The sequence below is a fragment of the Carex rostrata genome, chromosome 8 (genome assembly GCF_964058835.1).
Source record: "Carex rostrata chromosome 8, lpCarRost1.2, whole genome shotgun sequence".
NCBI lineage: Eukaryota > Viridiplantae > Streptophyta > Magnoliopsida > Poales > Cyperaceae > Carex > Carex rostrata.
Window position 1 is genome coordinate 8948767 of NC_135925.1, and position 26219 is coordinate 8974985.

At 33.0% G+C, this 26219-nt stretch overlaps 4 protein-coding genes across 4 annotated transcripts; 2 read left to right on the forward strand and 2 right to left on the reverse strand.

Moving 5' to 3' along the window:
• The first annotated feature begins 1025 nt into the window (after nt 1–1025).
• LOC144558658 (Peroxidase superfamily protein) lies at nt 1026–3276 on the forward strand. The gene is made up of 3 exons (XM_078307506.1): nt 1026–1292; nt 1427–1618; nt 2435–3276. Exons 1-3 carry the CDS (start codon nt 1029–1031, stop codon nt 3035–3037), a joined length of 1059 nt encoding a protein of 352 aa, XP_078163632.1. The 5' UTR covers nt 1026–1028; the 3' UTR covers nt 3038–3276.
• Nucleotides 3277–3949: 673 nt separating this feature from the next.
• LOC144558633 (plant cysteine oxidase 3-like) lies at nt 3950–7199 on the reverse strand. Its single transcript, XM_078307481.1, has 5 exons — nt 6966–7199; nt 6624–6781; nt 6321–6465; nt 4320–4526; nt 3950–4195 (listed from the first exon to the last, which is right to left on the reverse strand). The coding sequence occupies exons 1-5, from the start codon at nt 7102–7104 to the stop codon at nt 4095–4097; spliced, it is 750 nt and encodes a 249-aa protein (XP_078163607.1). The 5' UTR covers nt 7105–7199; the 3' UTR covers nt 3950–4094.
• Nucleotides 7200–9767: 2568 nt separating this feature from the next.
• Nucleotides 9768–10178, forward strand: LOC144558537 (uncharacterized). The gene has a single exon (XM_078307378.1). The coding sequence runs from the start codon at nt 9768–9770 to the stop codon at nt 10176–10178; it is 411 nt and encodes a 136-aa protein (XP_078163504.1).
• A 12679-nt stretch (nt 10179–22857) lies between these two features.
• Nucleotides 22858–25912, reverse strand: GCL1 (GCR2-like 1). The gene is made up of 5 exons (XM_078306255.1): nt 25724–25912; nt 25425–25612; nt 25229–25340; nt 23753–24223; nt 22858–23475 (listed from the first exon to the last, which is right to left on the reverse strand). The coding sequence occupies exons 1-5, from the start codon at nt 25790–25792 to the stop codon at nt 23101–23103; spliced, it is 1215 nt and encodes a 404-aa protein (XP_078162381.1). The 5' UTR covers nt 25793–25912; the 3' UTR covers nt 22858–23100.
• Between the last annotated feature and the right edge of the window lie 307 nt (nt 25913–26219).

The window sequence follows — 26219 nt, forward strand, 5'->3', positions numbered from 1 at the left end:
TTTGAGTAACTAAGATATTTTGTTAATGTTTGTTGTCGATTGATAATACGTAGGACCAAACAATATTACGTTCTTTCTTTTTACAATTTTAATTTTAATTGATTATTATTATGTACGAGACATTTTATGTATATCCTTCAAAAATCATAAAATTACATATTTTTCTTCTAAGATTTATAATATCTTATTTACCCTTTTAAATTTGAAAAATCACAAATGTGCCTAATTTGTTACATTTTTATTTAAAATCATTTTAAATTTATAAAGTTTTCATTTTATTCTTTATTTTAAAAAATACGTAAATATGTACGAAAAATATTTTTCCTTTTAATTGATTAGTGGGTGAAGAAAAATGACAAATAATTCATTTATACTTGTGGCGCATATATAACGACATTAAGTATATGTGTTCTAGGTAAAAAAATAAATTGTTTGTTTTCACAAATATACTAATTAAAAGACTGAACATTTTTCTTATGCATACTAGATTTTTATATATTTTTTAGTGTAAAATCGAGATTAATTTGAAAAGACAATAAGTTAAATAAATTTGTGATTTTTTAAAATTTGGAAGGTAAATATGATACTCTAAATTTTAAAAAAGAAAATGTGGTTTCGAAATTTTTTAAGGTACGCATATGTACCTTTCTGTTTTTTCTTTAAATTAAATAAAACCGCACCTTATCCTTTCCTTCCACTTGCCGAGCCAAAATAAGAAACCTGGTCCCCATAAGAAGACTTTTTAGTTGATATTTTCTTGATGAAGACTTTTCGTTAATAATAAGTTCCCCGTGCCGATCCGTTTGCTATATATTCGTGTCACTTTTCAGTTTTAAAAAAGTAAACTAATATAACAATGTAGTTTTAATGCCTTATGCTCTGATAGAATTCAGATGATCTCCCGATGTTAATGTTATCTCAATCACTCGCTACAAAGTTTGCTCTAGCAAAACCGGTCACAGAATTTCTGAGAGCTTCTTTTGCTTGTCCCTTGAAAGGGGAACACGGAGCGACTCAGAGACTCCAGAATGCTCAGCCCAAGCAAGCAAAGACTCTGCAGCAGAACTCCAACCATGCTCAACCTCCCAAGTCTCTCTCTCCTCATCTCTCTACTGTGCCATGTCTCAATCCTCTCTCCTCTCTACGCAAGAGAGCTAGTAATAGGTTACTACACGAAAACATGCCCCGATGCAGAGTCGATCGTGCGGGAGGTCATGTGGCGCGCCATGATTAGAGAGCCGAGAAGTGTTGCCTCTGTCATGCGACTCCAATTCCACGACTGCTTCGTCAATGTAATTCAACACTTTTTTTTTTCTCTATGTGAAGGGTTTAGTGTGAATACAGAGGAAATTATTTTTAAAAGAAAGAAAAATAAAATATTTTGATTGATTATCTATTTGTTGATTTTAATTTGATATTGGAATAGGGGTGTGACGGATCAGTGTTGATGGATGAGACAGAGACAATGCTAGGGGAGAAGGAAGCGTTATCGAACATAAATTCACTACGATCGTTTGAGGTTGTCGATGAAATCAAGTATGCGCTAGAAGACAGCTGTCCTGGGGTCGTGTCGTGCGCTGATATCATCATCATGGCCTCAAGAGATGCAGTTGCGCTGGTAAGTGGTAACGAGCAATTTTTGCATTTTCCATTTTGTTTCCATTTTAGGCGCTCAAATTTGTTTTGTTTTTCTTTTTTCCTTGTGCCAATTTTGACGGAAATAAATCTGCCACGATCCTAAGGGGATTATAGGTTACTAAAATTCCAAATTCATTTTTTTATGCACGAATCTCAAAATCAATGAAAGGTTGGATTTGGAATTTTAGGACCCTACAATTCCCGTAGGATTGTAGCAGATTTATTTCCAATTTTGACAACAAATATCCTTCTTTATGAATTTAATTAGTGGGTTAATTTAAGCAAAATAGAACAATTACAAAACTCTTAGGTCTCCATTCCGTATTGACAGATGACAGGACCAAATGATTCTTTCTTTCTTTTTTAATTGATACACAGGATTCCACCCGTACCAAGCTTTAAAAAAAAAAAAAAAAAAAAAAAACAGAGAGACACGGAATTCTAATATCTGTCTCTCCCTCTCTAATTTTCACGTGCTCTGTTTTTCATTAATTTCTTTATTTTGGTGACTATATTTCATTAATTTTCTTTCAGTTACAGATACCATATTATTTCTGTGGCTCATTTTATTTATAGTACTTAATTAATTTGATCCTCTGTTAATGGCCCATGGTATTGAGTTTTTTCAAGTTTCTACACTAGATACCAATATACCATGATATTTCCTGTGGCAGTTAGACTCCATGTTTTTAAATTGACTTAATGAACACCATGGAGAATGCATCAACTTCATCAATTTTTGTTTGATGATAAGTGTCTGACTGTTCAACCTATTTAAATCTGGCCTTTTTGGCAGAGTGGTGGGCCATACTGGGATGTAAAACTTGGCAGAGAGGATAGCCTTTACGCCAGCCAGGATGATGCAAATGACATCATGCCGAGCCCGCGGGCAAATGCTACTATGCTTATGGACCTCTTTAATCGGTTCAACCTAACAATAACTGATTTAGTTGCCTTATCGGGTTCACACTCGATTGGTGAGGGCCGGTGCTTCTCCATCATGTTCCGTCTCTATAACCAATCTGGATCAGGCCATCCCGATCCAAACATGGATGCAAATTTTAGAAACAAGCTGAACCAGCTATGCCCTAAAGGTGGTGATGAAAATGTAACGGGAGGGCTCGATTATACGCCAGTAAAATTTGACAGTCAATATTTCAAGGACTTGGTTCAGTTGAGAGGGTTTTTAAACTCTGACCAGACGCTGTTTTCTGATGAAATTAGAACAAGGAAGTTGGTCAAGAAATACAGCATTGATCAAGAAGCTTTTTTCAAGGCATTTGTTGAAGGCATGGTGAGGATGGGAGATTTGCAGTCGGGCAAAAAGGGGGAGATTAGGAAAAATTGCCGGGTTGCAAATAATCAACAAAAGGATGACAGCTTGATTCGAGTTTTCTAACTGAAAGATATTATCTGGATCAACCAAAAGTGATAAGTAAATGTGCTAGAGTGAAGAGAATTAGGCTTTCTGAAGATTTTCCTAGTATTTAATATCTTATAGTAATTGTAAAACTTGTCTACATATGGAAGTGATATGAGCCTAGGATGAGAAACTTTGTTGTGTTATTGATCTATTAGAAAATGTAAATCTTTTTAGTTTACTCAGAAAATATTTGTGTTATTGATCTATTAAAAGCACGTTGAATGTGTGGGGTCTTTCTTTTCAAAAAGAAATGCAAGCAGTATAATGAATTAATTTTATAAGTAAATATAGAATCTCTTCAAACAGAGGTACATTGTTATTGGCCTAATTTTATATGAAACGCAAGCATAATATATGGAAGTTAGTGATAAGTCTACTTTCTTCGAATAGATGTCAACTACTGCCTCTTAACTAAATCCTAAACAGATTAGAATTAGCCCGTTTATTTGCACTTTCGGCCCATGACCTAACAACTCCAAGCTCAATTTTCACAATCCTCGTTTTTAGCTAATCTAAATATCAAATATCACATAATTAAATCCTACTTTATATTTTTTTTCCTGTTCTCATTGAACCGTGATAAGTTTTCACACCACCTAGTTTCCACGATCAAACTTCAAAATATACTTGATACATTGCTTTTAACTAGTACAAAGAAAACAGTATCATTTTTCGTCATAATCTCTCCATCTTTCTTCAACAGTACTACAGAGTATTTACAACCGAGAAAACAAGTCTGGAGCTCTGTAAAAATGTACACACAATAAAGGGAAATTTTACAAAATAGCCATCTGAATTAGTAAATGGGGATTGCTGGGATTGCCTTACCGAACTGCGCCTATTTTTCTTGGTTTTAGCTGTATGCTCCGGGAAAAGTACAGAACGTATTTGTTTTCTTATTTCATTATAAGTTCTGCGTGCCCTTTTCCTTCCATCTGAGTTTTTTTTTTTTTTCTATATCTGTTGGTGATCACAAGGACTAAATTGTAAAACTGCCCAAGTATCAAGAACAAACAAAAAGAAAATGGAATACTCAGCAAAACTCCATGTCAACACTGAGTTCAGGTCCCATGTATGGCGCCCCCCTCACGGTCAAATCGTCGGGTAAATCAGTCTCTTTCAAAACAGCATAACCTACATAGTTAAAACAATAATTTTAGTACCATGGCACTTTGATTGCACACTGACATAAACATGCAACATTTCCTGCCAAAAGAACAACAAAAATAGTGATCTACCCACTAGATCATATCCTTACCAGGTAAGTTTGAGATGGGGATGTCGCGGTAATATTTAGACGGCCGACCCATATCCTCGGAGTACGGTGGAGAAAGAACGTCTAAGATGGCACATGGTGTCTCGGCATAGAAGGAGTGCAAGTTCCCTCCACTTCTGGGAAACAATACCGAGGGTTTGCAGCGTGCATCAAGGAGCCGGTTATCGGACACCAGTTTCGCAATCCCAGCTGTAGAATAAAAATGAAATATCAATATTGCGTTTCATAACGTCTGAGGTCAAAACCAAATTTAAGAATTAAATATTGCTAAAATTATTGCGTATGTTTGTCTCATTAAATATAAAGTTATTTTGAATTATTGAAAGTATTTTGACAAGCGTATAATACAGGGCAGAAACCATGTTACTAGTTTCTTTCTCATCTCACTAGTCATAAAAAAAATTGACTTTGACTAAAATAAGAGGGCGAAAACCATGGGCAGTGACTAACACGATAACTTTATTAGTGCAATACGAGACCTTAATGTTTGAACCTAGTTTTCAAGAATCAATGCAAAAGTAAGCGCTAGTGTGGTGTACTGAATTGGCAGTTTTAAATTATTTCTATTGGAGCCCACAGCTTAGATAGACTTTCTAGTACTGGATTCAACTTGGGGGTAATAATTTTTTTGGATAAGGATATGAATACGGATAATCTCGGATATAAATACGAATTGGATATCGGACAACTAGAGGGTCCACTTTAAATAAAGAAGGTGATAGACTTTCTATTTACTTTTTTTTTTTTTTTGGATAAGTATTTAAACACTTTTAAAATTAGAGGGTCCACGTTAAATAAAGAAGGTGATAATTATTTAAAGGTTGTACTATGATCCACACTAATTATTTAAACACTTCTAAAATTAGAGGGTCCACTTCTAAAATTAGAGGTTGTACTATGGTCCCCACTAATTATCTATCTGTACAAAAAAAAATATTTATCACGGTAAACATATACGAGGTGATTATTCAAGTATTTTTTACATATGTATAAATACTCTAGTGTATAGGTATAAATACTTGTAATATTTAATATTAATACTTTCATATGTCAATCAGTATCATATGTAAAAAATACTTTCAAGTATATGTATAAATACTTGTACGACAAGTTATAAATACTTGTGTGATGACGAGCTCGAAAGTATGTCATCATAGATCTCATTTGAAAGAGAAAATTACGTAGAAGACGTTTGCGGTTTTAGATTCGTAAAATTCCTTATAGATTGTCAGAAATGTGGACAAAATTGAATGAAAAAAAAATCACATCTAAAAACGTGTATGGCCCCCCATGTAATTTGAAATTTGATTGGAGAGACAATTATTTATGTAAAAATTATTCACATTATAGGTATAAATACTTCAATTCTTAGATATAAATACTTCTATGCATGAAAATTAATACTTTGGAAAAAAAAATCATTGCTGGAACTTTTGTAGTTCCCAAGACAGTTATGAAAGTTAAATGCGAAGATAAATGATGGATAAAGGTGCGCGGACAATTATCATGATTCAAATAAAAGGTAAATAGTTAAGGAAAAATATTGAGGAAATAATTCTGCTACGATTCTAAGGAATTGTAGGGGAGTCCGGATCCCCTAAAGTAACTCAATTTTTGGCTTTTGGATCGAGATCGTCCGATTCGAATTTGTCGATCGAGATTGTTTCGTGATTCGAATTCATGTCTCGAAATACGTGCGCTCCACTTTCGATAAATTATCTCAGATTCGAATCGGACGATCCCGATTTAAAATTCAAAGATTGAGTTACTTTACTGAATCTGAACTCATTGTAGGGTCCCTACAATTCCAAATTTAACTTTTTATTTTTTGGGTTGTACAAATTTCTATAAAAATTGTTTTTTATGCACAAATTTTAAAACAAATAAAAGGTTGGATTTGAAATTGTAGGACCCTACAATCGGCTTCGGATCGTAGCAGATTTATTTCCAAATATTGAAGCTAGGGACATGAAGTTGTCTTACCCTTTTTGGGGCTAGAACAAGGGCTAGTGACCCAATCGTAGGATTTCAATCGTACTGATCCGTACAATACTTTGCTAAGAACGACCATATTCGGATGGTCATGCAACGGGAATTTCGCTCCGGCCGGCAAGCAGAAGATTCCAATCTGCTAATTAATGTAACCCAAACTTTGTCAATTATGACTTGGTCATCGTGTATATATCATCTCATGGAAAATTCTAACTTCATTTTAACAACTATGAGTATTTAAAAAAAAATAGCAATTCAAAAGATAAATGTAGAGCAAATGGTGATATGACCTACCGAGAAATCTTCGCATTCATGTATATGTATGTATGTTATCTGCTTGAGAGTCCTTCCTAAAATGAGCCCATTCCGACTCATCAGGCTTGACTCGGGATCTGCTAATCCTTCGTCATCACTCAATGCATCAATCCCAACATCACTAGGCTCCATTACATCTATACGGCGTGAGAAAAAAAAATAATTGAAATTGATTAATAGAAGTGAACTAATTATAAGTTGTCATGTTTTATTCAAGACAACATTTGGACAAAAGAAAAAAAAATACTTTGAGCTCAAATCAGGCTAATAAGCTAGTCATAATCAAACCGAAAGAAAAGTGAAATTAAATGAAGATTATACCAAGAAATTCTTGAAGCCAGCGGATGTGTCTAAGAGTCGGCAGGCCGGCCTTGCCTGAGGAGAAGACCCTGTTGCTTGCATCATACAGCCTCTGCACTCTGCTAATCTCAATCTCTGTGGACTCATCGTGCAATGACATGGTTGGATGTGAGCTAGCTAGGTAGAATATCTTTTTTGGGTTTATAATATAACATAGACAGGATGGTATAAAAATTATGATTATTGTATAATGACCTATTTATTTAGACGAGCATGCTGACAGTGTGTTTCTTGGGTTAGAATACTAGAGGCAGAAGTGTATCTTGAGAGAGAGTCAGAGAGAGAGTATAAACTATGGGCTTAAACCAGCTTTACTGGGGGCCTTCTATTCAACTGTTTTTATTCTCTCTTTTTTCTTTCCACTTTTAGTCCAATTACTTGGGGCGGGTAATGGATTGTAGTGGTGAGGGGGAATTGTGACAACTGGAATCTCAGCTTTTAAGTTTTCCAGGGGCTGATCTCAAGTTTTCCCTTCTTAACTTGCATGGGGCCCAGTTGATAGTTACTGGCTTACCGCTACACGCATGCTCCGTGTACCGTTCTAGGGGAAAATAAATCTGCTGCAACATTATCCTGACATCCTTACAAATAATGAAATGAGTTCATTTTAGACTCCACACTACCATGGAAATAAATCTGCTGCGATTCCAAAAAGATCGTAGCTGCTGTTTGGCAAAGCCTCCGCCTCTTAAAACTAAGGTTCTGTTCGGCAGCACTATTAGAAATAGGAATGAAAATATGAATTAAAAATTTTGAACTGAAAATTATTGTTTATGTGAAAAAAAATTCATGCTGAATTTTTTTTTTTTCTCACGTGAACAGTAACTTGCGTTTTGCTGCTGAACAGGACCTAAATGAGTCTCATTTAGCTTTTTTAGCTGCTTAATTTTGTTGAATACTAATTTCTTATTACGGATTAAGATAACATCATTTTGCTTCTTTTTGCTCAGATCTTAATCTATGTTTTTTTTAAGGTACTTCTTTTCTTCCTTTAGTTTTTGATTGTCAGACGCCTCTGTGTAGTTTTTGATTTAATAAATCATGGTCAATGGTCAATATTTTAGTATAAAAGTTTTGGTATTATTCGACAAAACTAATCATGATTTGTAATTGGGCCTCCAAAAAAAATGATTTGTATTTTTGCATAGTTTAATTTGCATTGCCGATATATATATATATAGAATTAGGCTGGGGTGCTATGGATAGCATAGAGGCCTCTATGTTACGGCTCAATATTCGAGTTTTCAAAATCCAAACGGTCGATCCGAACCGTTCATCTTATTCTCCATATTAATATCTGCTTGGAGACCAAATTTTATATTTTTCTGAATTTTTTTACTATTTATTAAGTATTTTACAAAATTGTTGATCCAACGGTGGCTGCACAAAACAGTAAAACCGTTGGATTAGCGATTTTCAAAGTGGCTTAATAAATAGTAAAAAAATTCATAAAATTATAAAATTTGGTCTCCAAGCAGATATTAATATGGAGAATAAGATGAACGGTTCTGATCGACCGTTTGGATTTTGAAAACTTGAATATTGAGCCGTAGCACGGGAGGCCACTATGCTATCCATAGCACCCCAGCCTAACTCATATATATATATATATATATATATATATTTTAACCTTACTGATTTGTATGTGCCATTAACTATTGACCATTGACCATTGAAAGGAATTAATTTCCAAATAACAGAGTAATGCAGTTATGTTAAGCCATTTTTCTTTAAGTATTCCGCTGCTATTTTTTAGACCACAACAGAGTATGCAATAATTTTGTTAAACCAAATTTTGGAAACTGCAGATTATTGTAAAGCAATTAAAATTTTCTTTTGTGTTAGTTTGATTGCATATTTAGATTATATAATTAGAATATAAATTATCGTTCTTTTAAAGGCAAAGGGATATGTAATTTGAATTTGAATTTGAATTAATTGATTCCTAATTGTACCCAAAGGTACCTCTTTTGATGAGGTTAATTCAAATGCATTTTATGAAGGAAATTAAGGTGCAATTAATGAATGTAATCATTATTGGCCCAAAGGAAGGTAATGGTTACAAAAAAATTATTTGTGCAAGTGAGTAATAATAAAGTATAATGATGATAAAAAAAATTACACATATGTCAACATTGTCGGCCCAAAGGAAGACACGTTGTTCAGTATGTTCTAGGTTATCAGTACTTTATTATTGTGCCAAAGTATCATAAGAAATTAACCCGTTACCCAAATGTAGCCGCTTAATGGAAACCGATACTTTGGTTTTATGATGGTATTAAGACTCATAAAATATATGGTGATTTATTAAGACAAGTTGCAACACTATAAACGTAACAATGTCAATGCAAGTTCTGTCTAGACAAGTCGGAATTTGAAGCAGATCCTTGTGATCCCTGACTTACCTGGGAACTTACTTGGTTGTGAAATTCGGATGCATTGTGACAATAAGGGGAAATCATCAAATATTTTTTAAGCATTAGTGCCTTTACTAGAATTAATAATTTATAATTTAAAATTTCTGAATTAAGACTAAATCGTGTTTATAGCATGTTTTTCGTGAATCAGCTAGCATTACTACAGGTCTTGAGGATGTGCCTATGTTGAATGGGACCAATTTCAAGTATTGGAAGGAGAGCTTAATGATAGTTCTCGGTGTCATGGATATGGACCTTGCATTTAGAGAAACTTGTTCCACTATTATGGATACAAATACTTCTGATCAAAATAAGGAAAAAGGAAAAGTGGGACAGGTCTAATCGCATGAGTCTCATGATAATGAAACGGTCCATTCCAGAGGTATTTCGGGGCACTATTTCAGAGTCCATTTTGGGCGCTAAACTCTACCTTAAGGACATTGAGGATAGATTTGTCAAGAGTGAGAAAGGTGAAATTGGAACACTCTTGACAAGACTAGTCTCAATGAAATATAAGGAAAACAGAAACATTAGAGAGTACATCATGGAAATGTCTAATGTCGTTTCTAAGCTTAGGGCACTAAAGATGGAGATCTCTGATGATTTTCTGGTGCACCTAGCGTTGATCTCTCTTCCCTCGCACTTTGGACAGTTTAAAATAAGGTACAATTGTCCAAAGGATAAATGGACAATAAATGACTTGATTTCACACTGTGTGGAGGAAAAGCATAGGGTTTTGCTTATATGTTATATTTGATGGAATTCTCCCATATTCTAACCCTTATAAAATAAATTAACAGTAAAAGTATCATTTTGAGACCATCTCCATATTAATTTATCTTCTAAATGAGAAAACAGAGTAAAATGTTGAAATGTATGTTGTAAGGTTATCTATTCTTCTAAATATATACCAGTTAAGTGTCTATTAAAAGATAAAGACCAATATAAATGAGAAGAGGCAAAAGCCTCAGCAACAAAATTGAACCTGTCAGACACAATTGAGAATAAATTAGGGAATTGATGATGTAAAGCATGCTCTGTATACCATCTATCTACCCAAAAGGTAGTAGTAATGCCATTACCTATTTTCTTATTAAGACCTATATTAATCACCGCATAATCCTTAAGAATTAATTTCCAGAAAGGTGAACAAATAGAAGAAGTTATTCTTCCATATTTACTTAATAGAATATCTTTCCATCTACCCTTAACTGAATTATCATTGAATCTAATCCACCATTTTGCTAAAAAGGATTTATTCATAAATTTCAAATCCAGAACACCTAATCCTCCCTGATCTTTACTCTTACAAACTATTTTCCAAGCTACTAATGAATATTTCCTTCTTGTGAAGTTACCCCCATGCCATAAATATTTTCTTATAATCTTATCTATCTTATGTCTAATCTTAGCAGTCATTCTATATATAAAAAGCCAATATAAAAGAATTGCAGAGAGAATAGAGTTTAGAAGGGTTACTCTACCCCCTAACACCCTAATTGGATGGAGAGTAGAGGATAGAAATGGAAGTGAATAATAATAGAAGGGAATGAAATAGAAATGAAGAGTAACATATTTAACATCTTCGTGTTTGGATGATTAATGAGAGAAAATAAATTTAACTTTCTTTTCCGCCTTATTTCTTATTTGGTTGATTAAAATTTAGAAGGTTAATGAGAAATTTGCAGGCTGTTGTAGGTTTGTGATAAAAAACTTGTATAAGAATTATATCGATAAGATATAGAGTTGGACATTTGTGTTATTTTTTTTTAAATATTTGCAACAAAATTTATTTCCATCCATTACACTCCAAATTGGGAGGGAAACAAATTCTATTAATTACAATGATACAAGGTTAAACCCTTCACCTCCTGTACCCTTCACCTTCGACATAATTTTATCAACCAAACACAATTCGACGGAAAGTTTTATTTTCTTTCCATTCCCTCCCTTCCTCTACTCTCCATCCAAACAAGGTGTAAAAAGAGTAAAGAACCCTTTCAACTTTGTAACTTTTTTCTCAAGTTTATCTATTAAAATTTGCAAATCAAGCACATATAATTTAGTACTATTAATTTGAACACCTAAGTAAGTAAATGGGAGATGCTACTTTACAACCTAAAACTGATGATAAGTTATTACTTTCATCATCAGTTAGGTTCAAATAGTACATTGCACTTTTCTCAAAATGAATTTTGAGACATGATAAATTTTCAAAAGCAACAAGCAACCACTTAATATGTAATAAAACCTTTGGATCAGCTTGAAGAAATAAGAGTGTATCATCTGCAAAATTAAGTTCAAAATATTACCAATATTTGAGAAATTTTCCAAACCCGCAACATATCCCCCTGATGTAGCTTTGGTAAATATTTTGTTCAATGCATCAGTAACTAAAATAAAAAGAAAATGGAAAAGGGGATCACCCTGCCTCACCCCCCTTTTACATGAAAATAAAGTCCTAAAGTGTCATTCAGATTAACATAAGTCCTTCTCCCTTCCAGAGTCAACCTAATCTATGTAATAAATTGTTGTCCAAAACCCATTTCCTCTAGAATTTCTAATAAAAAAATCCCAACTAACATGATTAAAAGCTTTATCAAAATCTAATTTAAAGAGAACACATTTTTGTTTTTTAACTCTAACTTGATGAAGTACCTTATGTGCACAAACTACATTATCTAAAATTAATCTATCTTTAATATAAGTTGTTTGGAAGGAATCTATCAAAGATCCCATAACACAAGCCAATCTATCTGCCAAAAGTTTGGTAATTAATTTATAATTATAATTAATTAAATTAATAGGCCTAAAATTTCTAACAGTTGTGGCATTTTCCTTTTTAGAAATCAAGCAAATACTGGCTAGATTGAATTTGGATACATCCAAGCTATGATTATAAAAAACATGAAACAATTTAAGGAGATCCTCCTTAAGTATTTCTTAGAAAGAATGATAAAACTGAAAAGACATTCCATCTGAACCAGGTGCTTTAGATAGATTACAAGCAAAACTACTCTATGGATTTCATCTAAAGTAAAAGGTGCTTCCAAAAAAATCATATTGTTCAGATTTTCAGATACATTCCATAGATTAGATTGAAGATGCAAGAGTCTAGGAGTAGAAGATCCCATGAGTAGGGGTGTAAACGGTCAGATACGGATCGGATAGTGGTCTTACCGTATCTGTATCCGTTATAATTTTTTATATACAGATAAGGATAGTCTCGGATACGGATACTGATCATATATTAAATGTTACAGATACGGATCAGATATCGGACAGATACGGATATTTTTCATAATTAGCTTGTTAGTTACAAAACATATATTATATTATTAAAATATTAGTCACTAATTATGTCATAGTGTTATATTGTTCATCAAAATATATATATCTATATGCAATTTAATAAATTATTCGTACAATATGTAATTTAATAAATCAATTTAAGAACATATATCATATTTCTTGTGGTTTAAAGTGTAAACGGTTGAATACGGATAGTAAAAAGGCTTACCGTATCTGTTATCATTTTTCGAATACAGATACGAATACGGATAGTCTCGGATATGGATACGAATCAGATAATTTAAGTACTTTTCTGAATTCAGATTCAGACGAAATTGGATATTATCTAATCCGTTTACACCCCTGCCCATGAGACCTTTATAAAATCTGTAATATGTTATTGTATAACTGACTAATCATTAATCAAAACCCCATCAATTTCTAAACTAGTAATAGTATTTTTTTTTCTTTCTAGTAGAAGCAACTACATGAAAGAACTTAGTATTTAAATCTCCCTCTAAAAGCCATTTGAGTTTAGATCTTTGTTGCCAATATATTTCTTCCTCAAGATATAATTAGTGTAAGTCTTTCTAATAAGATCTCCAATTGGACATATCAATGTCAGTAAGGCTATTATCCCCCATTTGTTATTAAAAATAACCTATTTGCCTTAACAAAGTAGATTTGGCCCTCTTTTTTTGGGTGATGATATTAAAACAACTCAATTTTATATTAACACAACATTATCAAAATATTTTACTATATAGACAATTTTACCCTTCATTAAGTGTTTCCTTTAAAAACTAATTCTCTCATATATATTAGCACATAATTGTTTTTCCTTAAAAGTTATGTGTTATAAAGTATGCTATTTTGTGTAAAATATATTTTTCTGTCATATATTATTTTAAAATCTCTTACATAAAAGTTACTATAAAATATATTTATAAACGTTATATTATCATATAATAAGTATTCATTATTTATTTTAATCATATCTTTAAGTTTTTTTAAGGAAATTATAATAGTGAATTAATTTTATTATATTATTAAAATCTATCAACGTTATATATATATATATATATAGAGAGAGAGAGATAGGCTAATGTGCTTTCGGTTGCATATGAGCCGAAATACACACGGTCCAAATTTTAAATTTCAAAATTCAAAAAGTCGATCTGAACCATTCATCTTGTTCTCCATATTAATATGTGCTTGGAGACCAAATTTTACATTTTTCTGAATGTTTTTACTATTTATTAAGCCACTTTGAAAATTGCTGATCCAACAGTTTTACTGTTTTGTTAAGCCACCGTTGGATCATCAATTTTCAAAGTGGCTTAATAAATAGTAAAAGAATTCAAAAAAAATGTAAAATTTGGTCTCCAAGCACATATTAATATGGAGAACAAGATGAACAGTTCAGATCGACTTTTTGAATTTTGAAATTTCAAATTTGGACCGTGTGTATTTCGGCCCATATGCTACCGAAAGCACATTAGCCTATCTCTATATATATATATATCGATTTATTTTGTAAAACTTCACAATTGTCTATTTTTTACGCAATAACACTAATAAAACGACATGATTACTTACATAAAAAAACATATTGAATGCAAATTATCATGAATAATTTCACATTCAACTTGTGATTAAAATAATAAATTAAAAGTACAGCAAAACACTACAAAATAACAAATTTATTTGGTCGCAAGTTGCGAGTTGTTAGCATACATGACCTTTAGCACCATATAAACCACGAACAACAAGAAGCATATCATCAGAATATTCAAACTTCAAATTAAGAAGTTGATTGCCTTCATTTGCATAATTCAAAACTTGATTTTCAAGGTTTTCTTCTGGCGGGTTAGGCAATTGATCCGTCTATTGAATTAACAAAAATAAATTAATTACAAAACATCAATAAAAAAATTTCTAACAATTTTATTAAAATAGACTAATAGATTATAAGTATCAAAATTAAGAAAAAATATATAAAAAGTTAAAATATATTTGAGTTGGAATATATCACATATTAAAGCGAGTGTATCTTAATATTAAAAAAATATTTACAAAAAAAAGTTAATACATATTCCAACTTGACTACTTAAAACCTTAATTGAATTGAATGTTTTCTTGTGTAAATTATACAACTATATTTTCATGAAAAAAAAAATCACCGAAATTATGTAGCTTTTGATTTAACAAGAATGCAAAGTATTAAAAAAAAAGGAAAACAAAATCTATCAATTATGGAAACCAAATAATTTAATGATCACTATATTAATTACATTATGAAAAAAATATGATAGTTAGAAAGGGATTTAATGGGGGTCAAAATTGTCCATACATTAAATTTTTATAAAGATGTTGTGTTAATATAAATGTATGTGGTGTCGATGTGCCTACCCCTTTTTTTTCCCTCTAATATTAGAATTCCAAGCTCTCAATTTTTGTTTCAAAAATTGCATTTTAGTTGTGGTGTTAATTAACTGAATTAATTAGGCTTGATTCTTCCCTAATTTTATTTATTGCTAGAATTAACTTTGAGCATTTTAATTGATGATTTGAAAACAGTGCACGGGAAGGGAAATTTAGTTTTCAGAATTTGCCAAAACATCTTTTGTATATATAAAGTTAGATGCAATTATCCGAAATTTTAATAGTGGTGAATTCAGAAATTAAAAATATAAACACAAATTTGAAGATTACTGTTTTTCTTTTCATGTTACATTTTCAAACTTAGGCTTTCATATTTTATTATTAAATTTGCTGGATTTTAAGAAAAATAATAATATAATTATTGATAAAATTAAAATTTATTGGAGCGCACGGGCCTGTACTTGCCCCAATATAAGTCCACGCCTAAATTCTAAAAGGAAAAGGATTTCAATAGATGTACACCACTGATAGGCAGATAGCCTCTATCAGTTTTTCAAAAAAAAAAAATCTAAAATGAAATTTTTTTTTTGAGTAAAACTGAGAATCTTGCCCACATTTATATTAAAAGAAAGGATCCGTTACACAAGAGTGGTAACCACTAAAATAAAAAGCAATTGAGCTCATAACAGTTGAGCTACAAATAAATAAAACTGAAAATATGAAAGCATTAAATGGAAAACAAAATGAAACCGTTTTAAAAGAAAAACTAAAAAGATAAAAATAAAATATAAAAATAAAATATAAAAATTTCTTTCCTCGATACACTAGATGTTGGTGCCCTCAAATTATGCAAATTATGCAATTTGGTCCCTGATTTTCTTGATATAACGCACGTGACCTGTTGCCCCACCTTTTTTGTTGCGGCTTCTGATTTTTTCTGAATCTAAAATGAAAATTATTATGGATAACGCTCCTTTCGATGGGTAATGCGAAATAGCCCACTGTTTATAAGAGAGAAGAAAATGCTATTCTTAATCACGCCACTAGGCCGTTGAATTGAATCTAAAACTCTACAGTCTACAACGATGGGTTGGTAAGCTTTGTCGGAGTTTGGCGAGCCATCTGATTGCATCATTTCTGGTACTTATTTAAATTAGGGAAGTCCGCTTTAAAATTCGTGTCATATTAAAACTCATTCTATACAGCAGGATTTTGGATCTGAACCAGGAATCAACTAGGGAACTGGGATTGGTCAACCTGTCCTGACCTGCTGACCCTGCTAGTAGGTCTTGGTATGGGTCAACATGTCTGGAGTCTTGACCTGTTACTTGGGAAAATAAATATGCTGGTACGGACATGGGCGAAATAAGAAATTTTAGATAGAGATAGTTGAAAACTAAAATATAAAAAATATATAACGTAGCAGGTTGAATTTAAATTCAAAATATTTCGCAATTCAGTAAACAACTTCAACTATTAAACTACAAATAAATATTCGTTATTTTATAATGAGAAACTATTAGAGTTTCTAATTTGACGTGACAATTTCTAATCCAGTTTCAGAGATATGTGAGAGTTTCTTATTTAGAAACTATGCAGGAAAGTTTCTTATTAAGAAACTGTTTATAAACTCTATGTTAGCCAAACGATTGGCTCAAATTGTTTCTCCTTTTTAATTTGTTGCTGATGTGACTTAATAGAAACTCTAAAATGAGTTTCATGGATGTGAGAGTTAGAAACTTTAAAGACCATAATTTCTAAAAAGTAGTAAACAGTTATTTAGAAATCTTTTTGAGTTTTAGGGATGTAGATACTCTAAAAACTTAAGAAAACAAAAAAAAAATCATTAAATTTTAATATACATAATTAAAAAAAATTAAAATCATAGAGTGACTTAGTCACGTTTGGCTACACTAAGATACGCTCCAGAGTATGGGTCAACATGTTATGCATTCAGTTATTGACGAGGGGAGTTTCTTCAAGTCCTGTATAAAATTCTCAATATTGATAATTTAGATAAATAAATAAAACTAAGATAGCCATTTGCAAAGTTTAAGGATGATTACCACAAAATGCTTATTACCTTTTTCTTAAATTTGTCTATAGCAAATTATTCCACAATATGTTAGGCTAAGGTGATGACACCAAAAAAAAAATTCTCATAAAAACTGATACTGCTATAAACCAATTCATTTGTAAGAAAAAATACAGGTTATTATTTGTTTTTTAGAGGCCTACAAACAATCGATTAGGACATTGGCTTTCTAGTCTCGTTAGTGCGACTTTTGATATAAGAAATAGTTAGAGGTCAAATTTAAATAGGACTAATGAATAATAAAAAGAAGTGTGTGTGTAATATATATATATATGAGGAGGGATCAAGTTATAATAATTTTTGAGTTACAACAAGTTAGAACAAGCATTTTCTACATTTTCAAAGTCTAAATCGTCGATTCAAACCGTTAGATGTGATCTCTACTATAAAATGTGCTTGGAGACCAAATTTTACATTTTTAGGAATTTTTTTTACTATTTATTAAGATGGGTACAAAAACTAGTCAAATTCAGACCATTGAATTATGTACCCATCTTAATAAATTGTAAAAAAATTCCAAAAAATGTAAAATTTGGTCTCCAAGCACATTTTATTGTAAAGATCACATCTAACGGTTTGGATTGACGATTTGGACTTTTAAAATGTAGAAAATACTTGTTGTAACTTGTTGTAACTCAAAAATTGTTGTAACTTGATCCCTCTCTCTCTCTCTCTCTCTCTATATATATATATATATAGTAAAGCTAGGGTGTGACATGCTCACCAAGAAAGTTTGGTGAGCATAACTCCAAACGTATATCGGATCGACGTCAAATGCCGAATCCAAACCGTTGAAATCCATGTACTTCATGAGTGATGCATATACATGCAAAATTTTGAAAGTTTCGAGTTTATTTGCTATACGATCAAGTGGTCAAAGAAATGAACATTTTATTATAAGTTATTATATATATTCAATTTTTATTATTTCATTGACCACTTGACTGTGTAGCAAATAAACTCGAAACTTTCAAAATTTTGCATGTATATGCATCACTCATGAAGTACATGGATTTCAACGGTTTGGATTCGGCATTTGACGTCGATCCGATATACGTTTGGAGTTATGCTCACCAAACTTTCTTGGTGAGCATGTCACACCCTAGTTTTCGGTAGCATATAAGTGCTACCGGTCCAAATTTGAAATTTCAAAATCTAAAAAGTCGATCTGAACCGTTCATCTTGTTCTCCATATTAATATGTGCTTGGAGACCAAATTTTATATTTTTCTAAATTTTTTTTACTAAGCCACTTTGAAAAGACTTTTCGGATTTTGAAATTTCAAATTTGGACCGGTAGCACTTCGGCCCATATGCTACCGAAAGCATATTAGTCACTCTCTCTCTCTCTCTCTGTATATATATATATATGAGTAAAGCTAGGGTGTGATGTGCTCACCAAGAGAATTTGGTGAGCACAACTCCAAAAGTATATCGAATCGACTTCAAATGCCGAATCCAAACCGTTGAAATCTATGTATTTCATAAGTGATATATGTACATTAAAATTTTGAAAGTTTCGAGTTTATTTGCTACAAGGTCAAGCGGTTAAAGAATTTATAAAAATTGAATATATAAAACAACTTATAAATTAACTTATAAAAAGTTCATTTCTTTGACCGCTTGACCTTGTAGTAAATAAATTCAAAACTTTCAAAATTTTGCATGTAAATGCATCATTCATGAAGTACGTTGATTTCAATGGTTTGGATTCGGCGTTTGAAGTCGATCCAATATACTTTTGGAGTTATGCTCACCGAATCCTCTTGGTGAGCACATCACACCCTAGCTTTGCTCTATATATATATATATATAGAGGTAGTCTACGGTGAGTTGCGAAGTAAAACGCGTTTCTACTTCACGCTGTATTTTTATTTTGAAAGTCCAAATTACCGATCCGAACCGTTAGATATTTAATCCATATTGAAATGTGCTTGGAGACCAAATTTTACATTTTTTGGAATTTTTTTACTATTTATTAAGCATTTTTTAACATTGCTGTTTTGCTGTGAACAGTAAAAAACAGTAAAATTTTCTGGACCATCAGATCAGCGACTTTCAAAATTGCTTAATAAATAGTAAAAAAATTCCAAAAAATATAAAATTTGGTCTCCAAGCACATTTCAATATGAAGAACAAGATGAACGGTTCGGATCAACGTTTTGAACTTTAAAATCACAAAATATGAGCGTGAAGTAAAATAGTCGCTTTACTTCGCAACTCACCGTAGCCTAGCTCTCTCTCTCTCTCTCTCTATATATATATAGAGAGAGAGAGAGTGTAAGGCTACCATGCTTTGCAAATTAAAGTGGGTGTTTTAATTTGCGCCCATATCTCTAATATCAAAGTTCAAAACGCCGATTCGAATCGTTCAAGTTGATATCCATATTAAATTGTGCTTGGAGATCAAACTTTATATTTTTTGAAAAAAATTTACTATTTTTTTAGAATTTTTGAAAATCACTCTTTTTTATGATCCAGAATTTTTTGAAAAACAATGATTTTGAAAAATTCTAAACAAATAGTAAAAAAAAATTTCAAAAAATATCAAATTTGGTCTCCAAGAACAATTTAATATGGATATCAACTTGAACAGTTTGAATCGACGTTTTAAACTTTAAAACTAGAGATATGTACGTAAATTAAAACACCCACTTTAATTTGCATACCATGGTAGCCTTACTCATATTTATATATATATTTCACATTTGACAAACGTCAATTATGATAATTTTATTTTAACAAGTGTCAACCTCACACATAATAAAAATCTTATAAAGTCTACACGTAACAAAAAAAAAATATGTATATGGTTTTCACTTAATCTTTTCTTTCAGCTCTGAACCCCATACAAATTTAAATTTGTATAGAAGATATACTTTGGTTATTTTTTCATCAAACTTGGTGACGACGTGTCTTAAGCAATAGATTTCTAGCAATTAAATAATTCACTTTATCATTTCATTATTCTTTTCCTGGTTAAATAACATAAAATTAAAGGACAAAAACAAGATAACTCATTACGATTGGTAACTTGAAGAAGACCTATATATAAAACAGATGCCAAGTCAACTATGCCTCAGCTGTACTTTTTGACTATCGATCATCTGATTTATTATAATTTTTTTTCAGGATATTCTGGATATGATAATGACTGTACGATTATTTTGTATTAATTCCTTGATATTTTTCTTCTTATTCATTTCTAAGACCAACACCCAAATGCAATTTTTAATACATGGACTGATAAGTTTACGGGATTTGTTTGAAAAACAGTGATTTTCAATAAATTTAAAAATATAGTTAAAAAAATTTCAAAAAATGTAAAATTTGGTCTCCAAACACATTAATATAGAGAACAAGATAAACAGTTTGGATCGGTTATTTGGACTTTGAATCCAGTGATTTATAGTCCAATGTACAAAAATATCTATTCATTGCAATGTATGGTAGCCTTACTCTCTTCTTTTTTTTTTTTGAAAAACTTGGCAGCGACTGCCAAGATATTATCATTAAAAAAATAAAACGAACGTCATACAACTGGGTCTCAATTCTAAACTCCTAGAAAAACATAAAAGAAAACATATAACCCACTCCAAGAATGTATTACTGAGGCAACATTAGCCCATATCCCATTCTGGCTGACAGTGAGTACCATACTGTAACCACAAAGGGACACAAGAAAAATAAGTGTAGAACTGATTCCACAGGACAGTTTAGACATATGACACATCCCCTTTCCGCACAATGCATACCCCTACGCCTCATCATATCATGTGTGAGTAGTCTCTCATTCAGGACCAGCTAGGTATGCAAATATTTTAACCGTTGGAGTTGCTTTGCATGACCAGATCTCATCAAATCCCCATCTGACTTTACTACCCCCACACATAACCTCATATAGTGATTTGGATGTATAAGTGCCTCCTGGTTCCCAATGCCACCTGATGGTATCAGACTCCTCCTCAGAGAACAATGGCTACTCGGGCTGCATTTCAGTTGGTAGGAGGTAGTCCATAATAGGGGCAGCATCTCTTAAAGAGATAGATGGTTGAGCTGGCCTCTGCTGATTTTCGAGTAGCTCTACCAAAGGTAATCCACTCCAAGAATCCAACCAAAAGGAGATAGAAGTGCCATCCCGATTACACATGTCTAGACCAATGAAAGAGGTGTTTGAGAGCAATTAGTTGGTTCCAGAAGAAAGAGCCTCTAACCGCCCAATAGTTTGGACCGTTCACATATCTACCAATCCATTTCAGACTAGAGATAATCATATTCCAAAGTGTTTCTGGTTCCTCATACGCCCTTCCACCACCATCGTATTAATAACGCCATATTCTTCATTCTAGATTTGAGATGCCCAAAACCAACCCCCCTCCCCGCCCCTCCCCCATTTTTTTTGGTAAGCACACTGATTCCCAACACATAAGTGAAATTCCTCTTTCCGTGCATTCTGCCCTAGCCCAAAGGAACTCTCTTTTGATCTTATCCATCCTCTTTAGAACCCATTTCGAGAGTTTGAAACATGCCATAAAGAACACCGGTATAGAGGAGAGGTCCGAATTTATAAGTTGTACCCTACCCCCCTCGAAATAATCTTTCCTCTCCACCCCTCGAGTCTTTGTTCAAGCTTACTAATCAAGGGTAAGAATAAGGCTCTGTTAGTCGAGAGACTGTTAGGGGCTGCTCAGTTAATTAATCTGAAAGGAGGTTTTTTTGCAGCCTAAAATCTGTTGGGTCATAGTCAAGGCCAAAAGTCACACGTATAAAAATTCAGAAAAATGTAAAATTTGGTCTCCAAGCACAATTTAATATGGAGAACAATTTGAACGGTTCGGATCGACGTTTTGAACTTCGAAAATTGAAAAACAAATTGGTAGCACCAAAGTTCAGGAACTACCACTTTGATCTTAGCCAACCTCTATATATATATTAGGGTTTAGGGTTTCACATTTGACAAACGTCAATTATGCTAATTTTATTTTAACAAGTGTCAACCTCACACATAATAAAAATCTTATAAAGTCTACACGTAACAAAAAAAAATGTATATGGTTTTCACTTAGTCTTTTCTTTCAGCTTTGAACCCCATATAAATTTTAATTTGTATAGAATATATACTTTGGTTATTTTTTCATCAAACTTGGTGACGACATGTCTTAACTCTTAAGCAATAGATTTCTAGCAATTAAATAATTCACTTTATCATTTCATTACGAATCTGAGATTTCGATCAGGAAATTGTATAATCTTTTGCATGTTAAATAACATAAAATTAAAGGACAAAAACAAGACAACTCATTACGATTGGTGACTTTAAGAGTACCTATATACAAAACAGATTCCAAGTCAACTATGCATCAGCTGACCTATAGTCTCCTATTTTAAAAGATAACCCTCTGTGTACTTTTTGACTATCACCTGATTTATTTTAATTTATTTTCAGGATATTCTGGATTTGATAATGACTGTACGATTATTTTGTATTAATTCCTTGATATTTTTCTTCTTATTAATTTCTAAGACCAACACCCAAATGCAGTTAATTTCAATACATGGACTGATAAGTTTGTACAGGATGCATGGTTATATTTTGATATGGAGAGATTATTTTTTTCTTTCCGAAGAGTAAGGGTCAAAATTATAAAAATAATATTTTGCTCACATCCAACGAGAAATTACTTTTTTTATTTCCGAAGAATATGATGGCAATCTAATAGCGATTAATTTACATATATACAAGTTTCGTTGCACTACTCATTATTTATACATAACGTAAAGGAAAACACCTATATTATATATCTCAAACCAAGTTTAATTTAGGAGAAAAATGGCCAACATATAATAGAACTGGTAACAACAAACTGAAAATAAAAGATACCTTTCATAGTTTCTACTATATATGTACTTTAAAGCTCATATCCAGGAAATCTTGAATCCTCTGGGGAGGCTATATCAAAAAAGAGACAAGCCACTCCAGCCAAGCCATGGCAAAGGGAGAACACATTCAGTTCTTCATCACTTGTGCAATCCAAAGGCATCATCTTCTTTACTTTCTCGTGTAATGCTGCAGCAAATGCCTCCGCACGGTTTAGGTACAACTGGTCTGCTGTTAGTCTGTACAGCGAGAGGAAGGTATAAGCATTCCCAGCAATTCCATCTGCCAAGCCAATTTTCTGGTTCAGACCCCTTCTCCACACCACCTCTCCTGCCTCCATTGCAGCATCATGGAATTTTAAGGCTTTTGCGGAGAAATCACCACCTTCCTTCTCTTTGGCATATATCTACATGAATTAACGATACATGAGTGTAGGTATATGATGATCAAATGTTACCAGCTAGCACCTTCCTTCGAGTTCGAGGTAAACAAACTCAAATAAGAAATTGTAACATGACTTCTAAACCAAAATTGTTTCACTAGAAGTTTTGATAAGCCCAATATAGGCTCAAATTTGACTCTCTATATTGGGCCTGTTTCATCAAAAGATGGCCCAACAAAATACATCAGTTTCCGTTTTGAAGAAGCCCAACAAAGAAACAAACTTGTACGTACGGTTGTACCTGAGCAGCCTTGCAAAGCATGATAGCTATGCCACCAGCTCCATGAGACCACTGGACTAGTGTATCCCTGCTATTATTCTGACTAGAGGGGTAATTCCCGCCTTGCTTAAACCTATTCTTGATCAAATACCATATGGTGGCCTCCACGTCTTCCTTGTCATCCACTTCGAGAGGGAAATGAAGCAATACATGCAAAATCCCGGCCAACCCACTGGCAGCACCAAGAAAACGGGTCCCATGCCACCGGTACATTAATGGACAATCTAAGTTATGACCCGACCCAGCTCGACCTCCATTTAAAACTGCTTTTATGATGGGTTCCAAGAGTTGGTACGGAATGGTATCTGGGCCAAGGAATCTGTTTATGAAGAGAGCTGAGAACAAGAAACCGGCACGGCCATGTAAGAGCTCATATGATATGCCAAAACCGCCCTCCTCTGCACCAGCTGAAAGAGTGCTTTCTCGAGCAACCTGTAGGTATTTTTAAAGTTACAAAAGAAGAATTAACACCAATTAAAAATTGGATTTCATTGACTATGTATTACATGCATAAGTAAATCAAATTTGTCTATAATAATTTTACCACGGCCAATCACGGGTACATTTACGGTCGACAAATAGTATATTACAGGAAAGATGATCTCAAGTCTCAACCATATATTATTTTATCTTACTTCAATTATTTTTTGTAAGGGACCAAGGAGAAAAACGTTATAAATTAATGAAATTACATAGGATATTAGAAGTGATATTATATTAGACAGGCAAGACAAAAGAAACTCAATGGTACAATTAATGGATCACTATCAGTTTGAAAGGGACATAAATAGAAAGGAAAAAATAAGGAAAAATTGTACAACCTCAATATGTGGTCCAACCATCACTGCTATACATGCATTGATAAGAATATATGCCCAATGCATGGTTCCATTCTATCAATTTTATCATTGGATAGAACTATTCTAGTAAAGCATCGGAATAAAGATGCTTGGAAGAAAATATTCTTGCTTAATGATTTATCTAATTTAGCAGTACTTTGCAAATATTGAATTTGATACTCACCTTCTTGGTGTCTCATCAACGTCCATTTTTCAGTTTGGTAGTAATTAATAGTTCATCCAAATTAAAAATTCGAGTGAAGAAAATCATATATCCTACACTATAATCAAGTGATACATTCGTATTTTAAATTAAAAAAGACAATCTAAGCCCCTTGTACCATGAGTTTTTTACGACCTTAACAATGGGATTTTGCTTCTTCTTAGAGCGACTCTAATAACAAAATCATTTCCCTGTTTCAACCTCTTTTTCTTTTTAGAGTAAATAATAAATTTAAAGATAGTGCCCCTTTTAATGGGGCGACGTAAGAAACAAAAGATTATATTTGAGTTTTCATCACGGACGTTAATCAATACTTGAAAAAAAAAAAACTAAATTTAAAAATTCACCTCAAGTTCATTCAAAAAAAATATTCACCTCAATGAACAAATCCAAGAAGAGCTTCTTTTTCTGATGGTCGTCTTGGTAGTGGGCCACCACCGCCCCAAGTGCATAAACACCAGTGCTCCCACATAAGAACGTCATGTTTCTACAATAATTTTTTACCTATAAGAACCGATACGTATCTAATTACCCCTTCTGTGAAAATGAAATATATACACGTTAATTGCACCTGCTATACTTTGTTGAATCAAGATAGTGTGCACACTTGTCGACAATCTGAGAGCTCAGTCGTAGATCGTCTAAACTCCCAGTCGCCTCATATGATCTGAGGCACAGAAGCGCTGTTCCTAGCAGACCCAGGTAAGCCGTTGGATCAATACACCGTGAATTCTCCACCTTCCACGTGGCCTCCACAACCTAAAAGAGGAAGGCCGTATATTATTTCCATCCATGGCAAGTATAACAAAAGGCAAATCAATTTGCAAGACATATATATCTATATGAGAGAAGCATGCTTGTTGAAAGTACCTTCTCCTTGAGCCAGATTGCGGCGGAGAGGAAAGAGTCGGTTGGAAGGGGGGCATCGCCGGTTGCCATGTTTTCGGTTTGGAAGTTGGAGCACCGAAGAGGAGTTACTGGGTAGTGAGAGTGTGAGACCAGCAGTAGACCTTTCTTATGGGTAAAAGGTTTTATGAGAAAGGTTTGGTTGGGTCTGTGTGGAAGTACATGTATGAGGGATTGAGGGGTAACTGGGTAAGAGCCTAAGAGAAGATAGGTGATCTGGACCGTCTAAGTGCAAAAGGAGTGGAGATAAAGACCTGGCCGTGTTCCGCGTGCCAAATTATACCGCGTGTCGCACGGAGGGGCCTAATGAGCGACACGTGTGCACGGAGGTTTTTACATTTATTTCAGGAAAACGATTTTGCATCCTCTGGTTAACGAACACGGATCCCCAATATCGATATGAGGTGTAAGTTTTAAATATGAACCGTTCTTTTAATTTAACATGAATTTTAACATATTT

What these genes read in the sequence shown, in the direction of transcription:
- LOC144558658 (XM_078307506.1), top strand. Translation starts at nt 1,029, where the DNA reads ATGCTCAGCCCAAGCAAGCAAAGACTCTGCAGCAGAACTCCAACCATG. An exon ending in TCCACGACTGCTTCGTCAAT is followed by an intron (nt 1,293 to 1,426) that starts GTAATTCAACAC and finishes ATATTGGAATAG; the next exon opens with GGGTGTGACGGATCAGTGTT. An exon ending in CAAGAGATGCAGTTGCGCTG is followed by an intron (nt 1,619 to 2,434) that starts GTAAGTGGTAAC and finishes CCTTTTTGGCAG; the next exon opens with AGTGGTGGGCCATACTGGGA.
- LOC144558633 (XM_078307481.1), bottom strand. Translation starts at nt 7,104, where the DNA reads ATGTCATTGCACGATGAGTCCACAGAGATTGAGATTAGCAGAGTGCAG. An exon ending in TTGTTCTAGCCCCAAAAAGG is followed by an intron (nt 4,527 to 6,320) that starts GTAAGACAACTT and finishes TTTATTCTACAG; the next exon opens with CTGGGATTGCGAAACTGGTG. An exon ending in CCCCATCTCAAACTTACCTG is followed by an intron (nt 4,196 to 4,319) that starts GTAAGGATATGA and finishes TTAACTATGTAG; the next exon opens with GTTATGCTGTTTTGAAAGAG.
- LOC144558537 (XM_078307378.1), top strand. Translation starts at nt 9,768, where the DNA reads ATGAGTCTCATGATAATGAAACGGTCCATTCCAGAGGTATTTCGGGGC.
- GCL1 (XM_078306255.1), bottom strand. Translation starts at nt 25,792, where the DNA reads ATGGCAACCGGCGATGCCCCCCTTCCAACCGACTCTTTCCTCTCCGCC. An exon ending in CAATCTGGCTCAAGGAGAAG is followed by an intron (nt 25,613 to 25,723) that starts GTACTTTCAACA and finishes TTCCTCTTTTAG; the next exon opens with GTTGTGGAGGCCACGTGGAA. An exon ending in TGCTTTGCAAGGCTGCTCAG is followed by an intron (nt 23,476 to 23,752) that starts GTACAACCGTAC and finishes TAATTCATGTAG; the next exon opens with ATATATGCCAAAGAGAAGGA.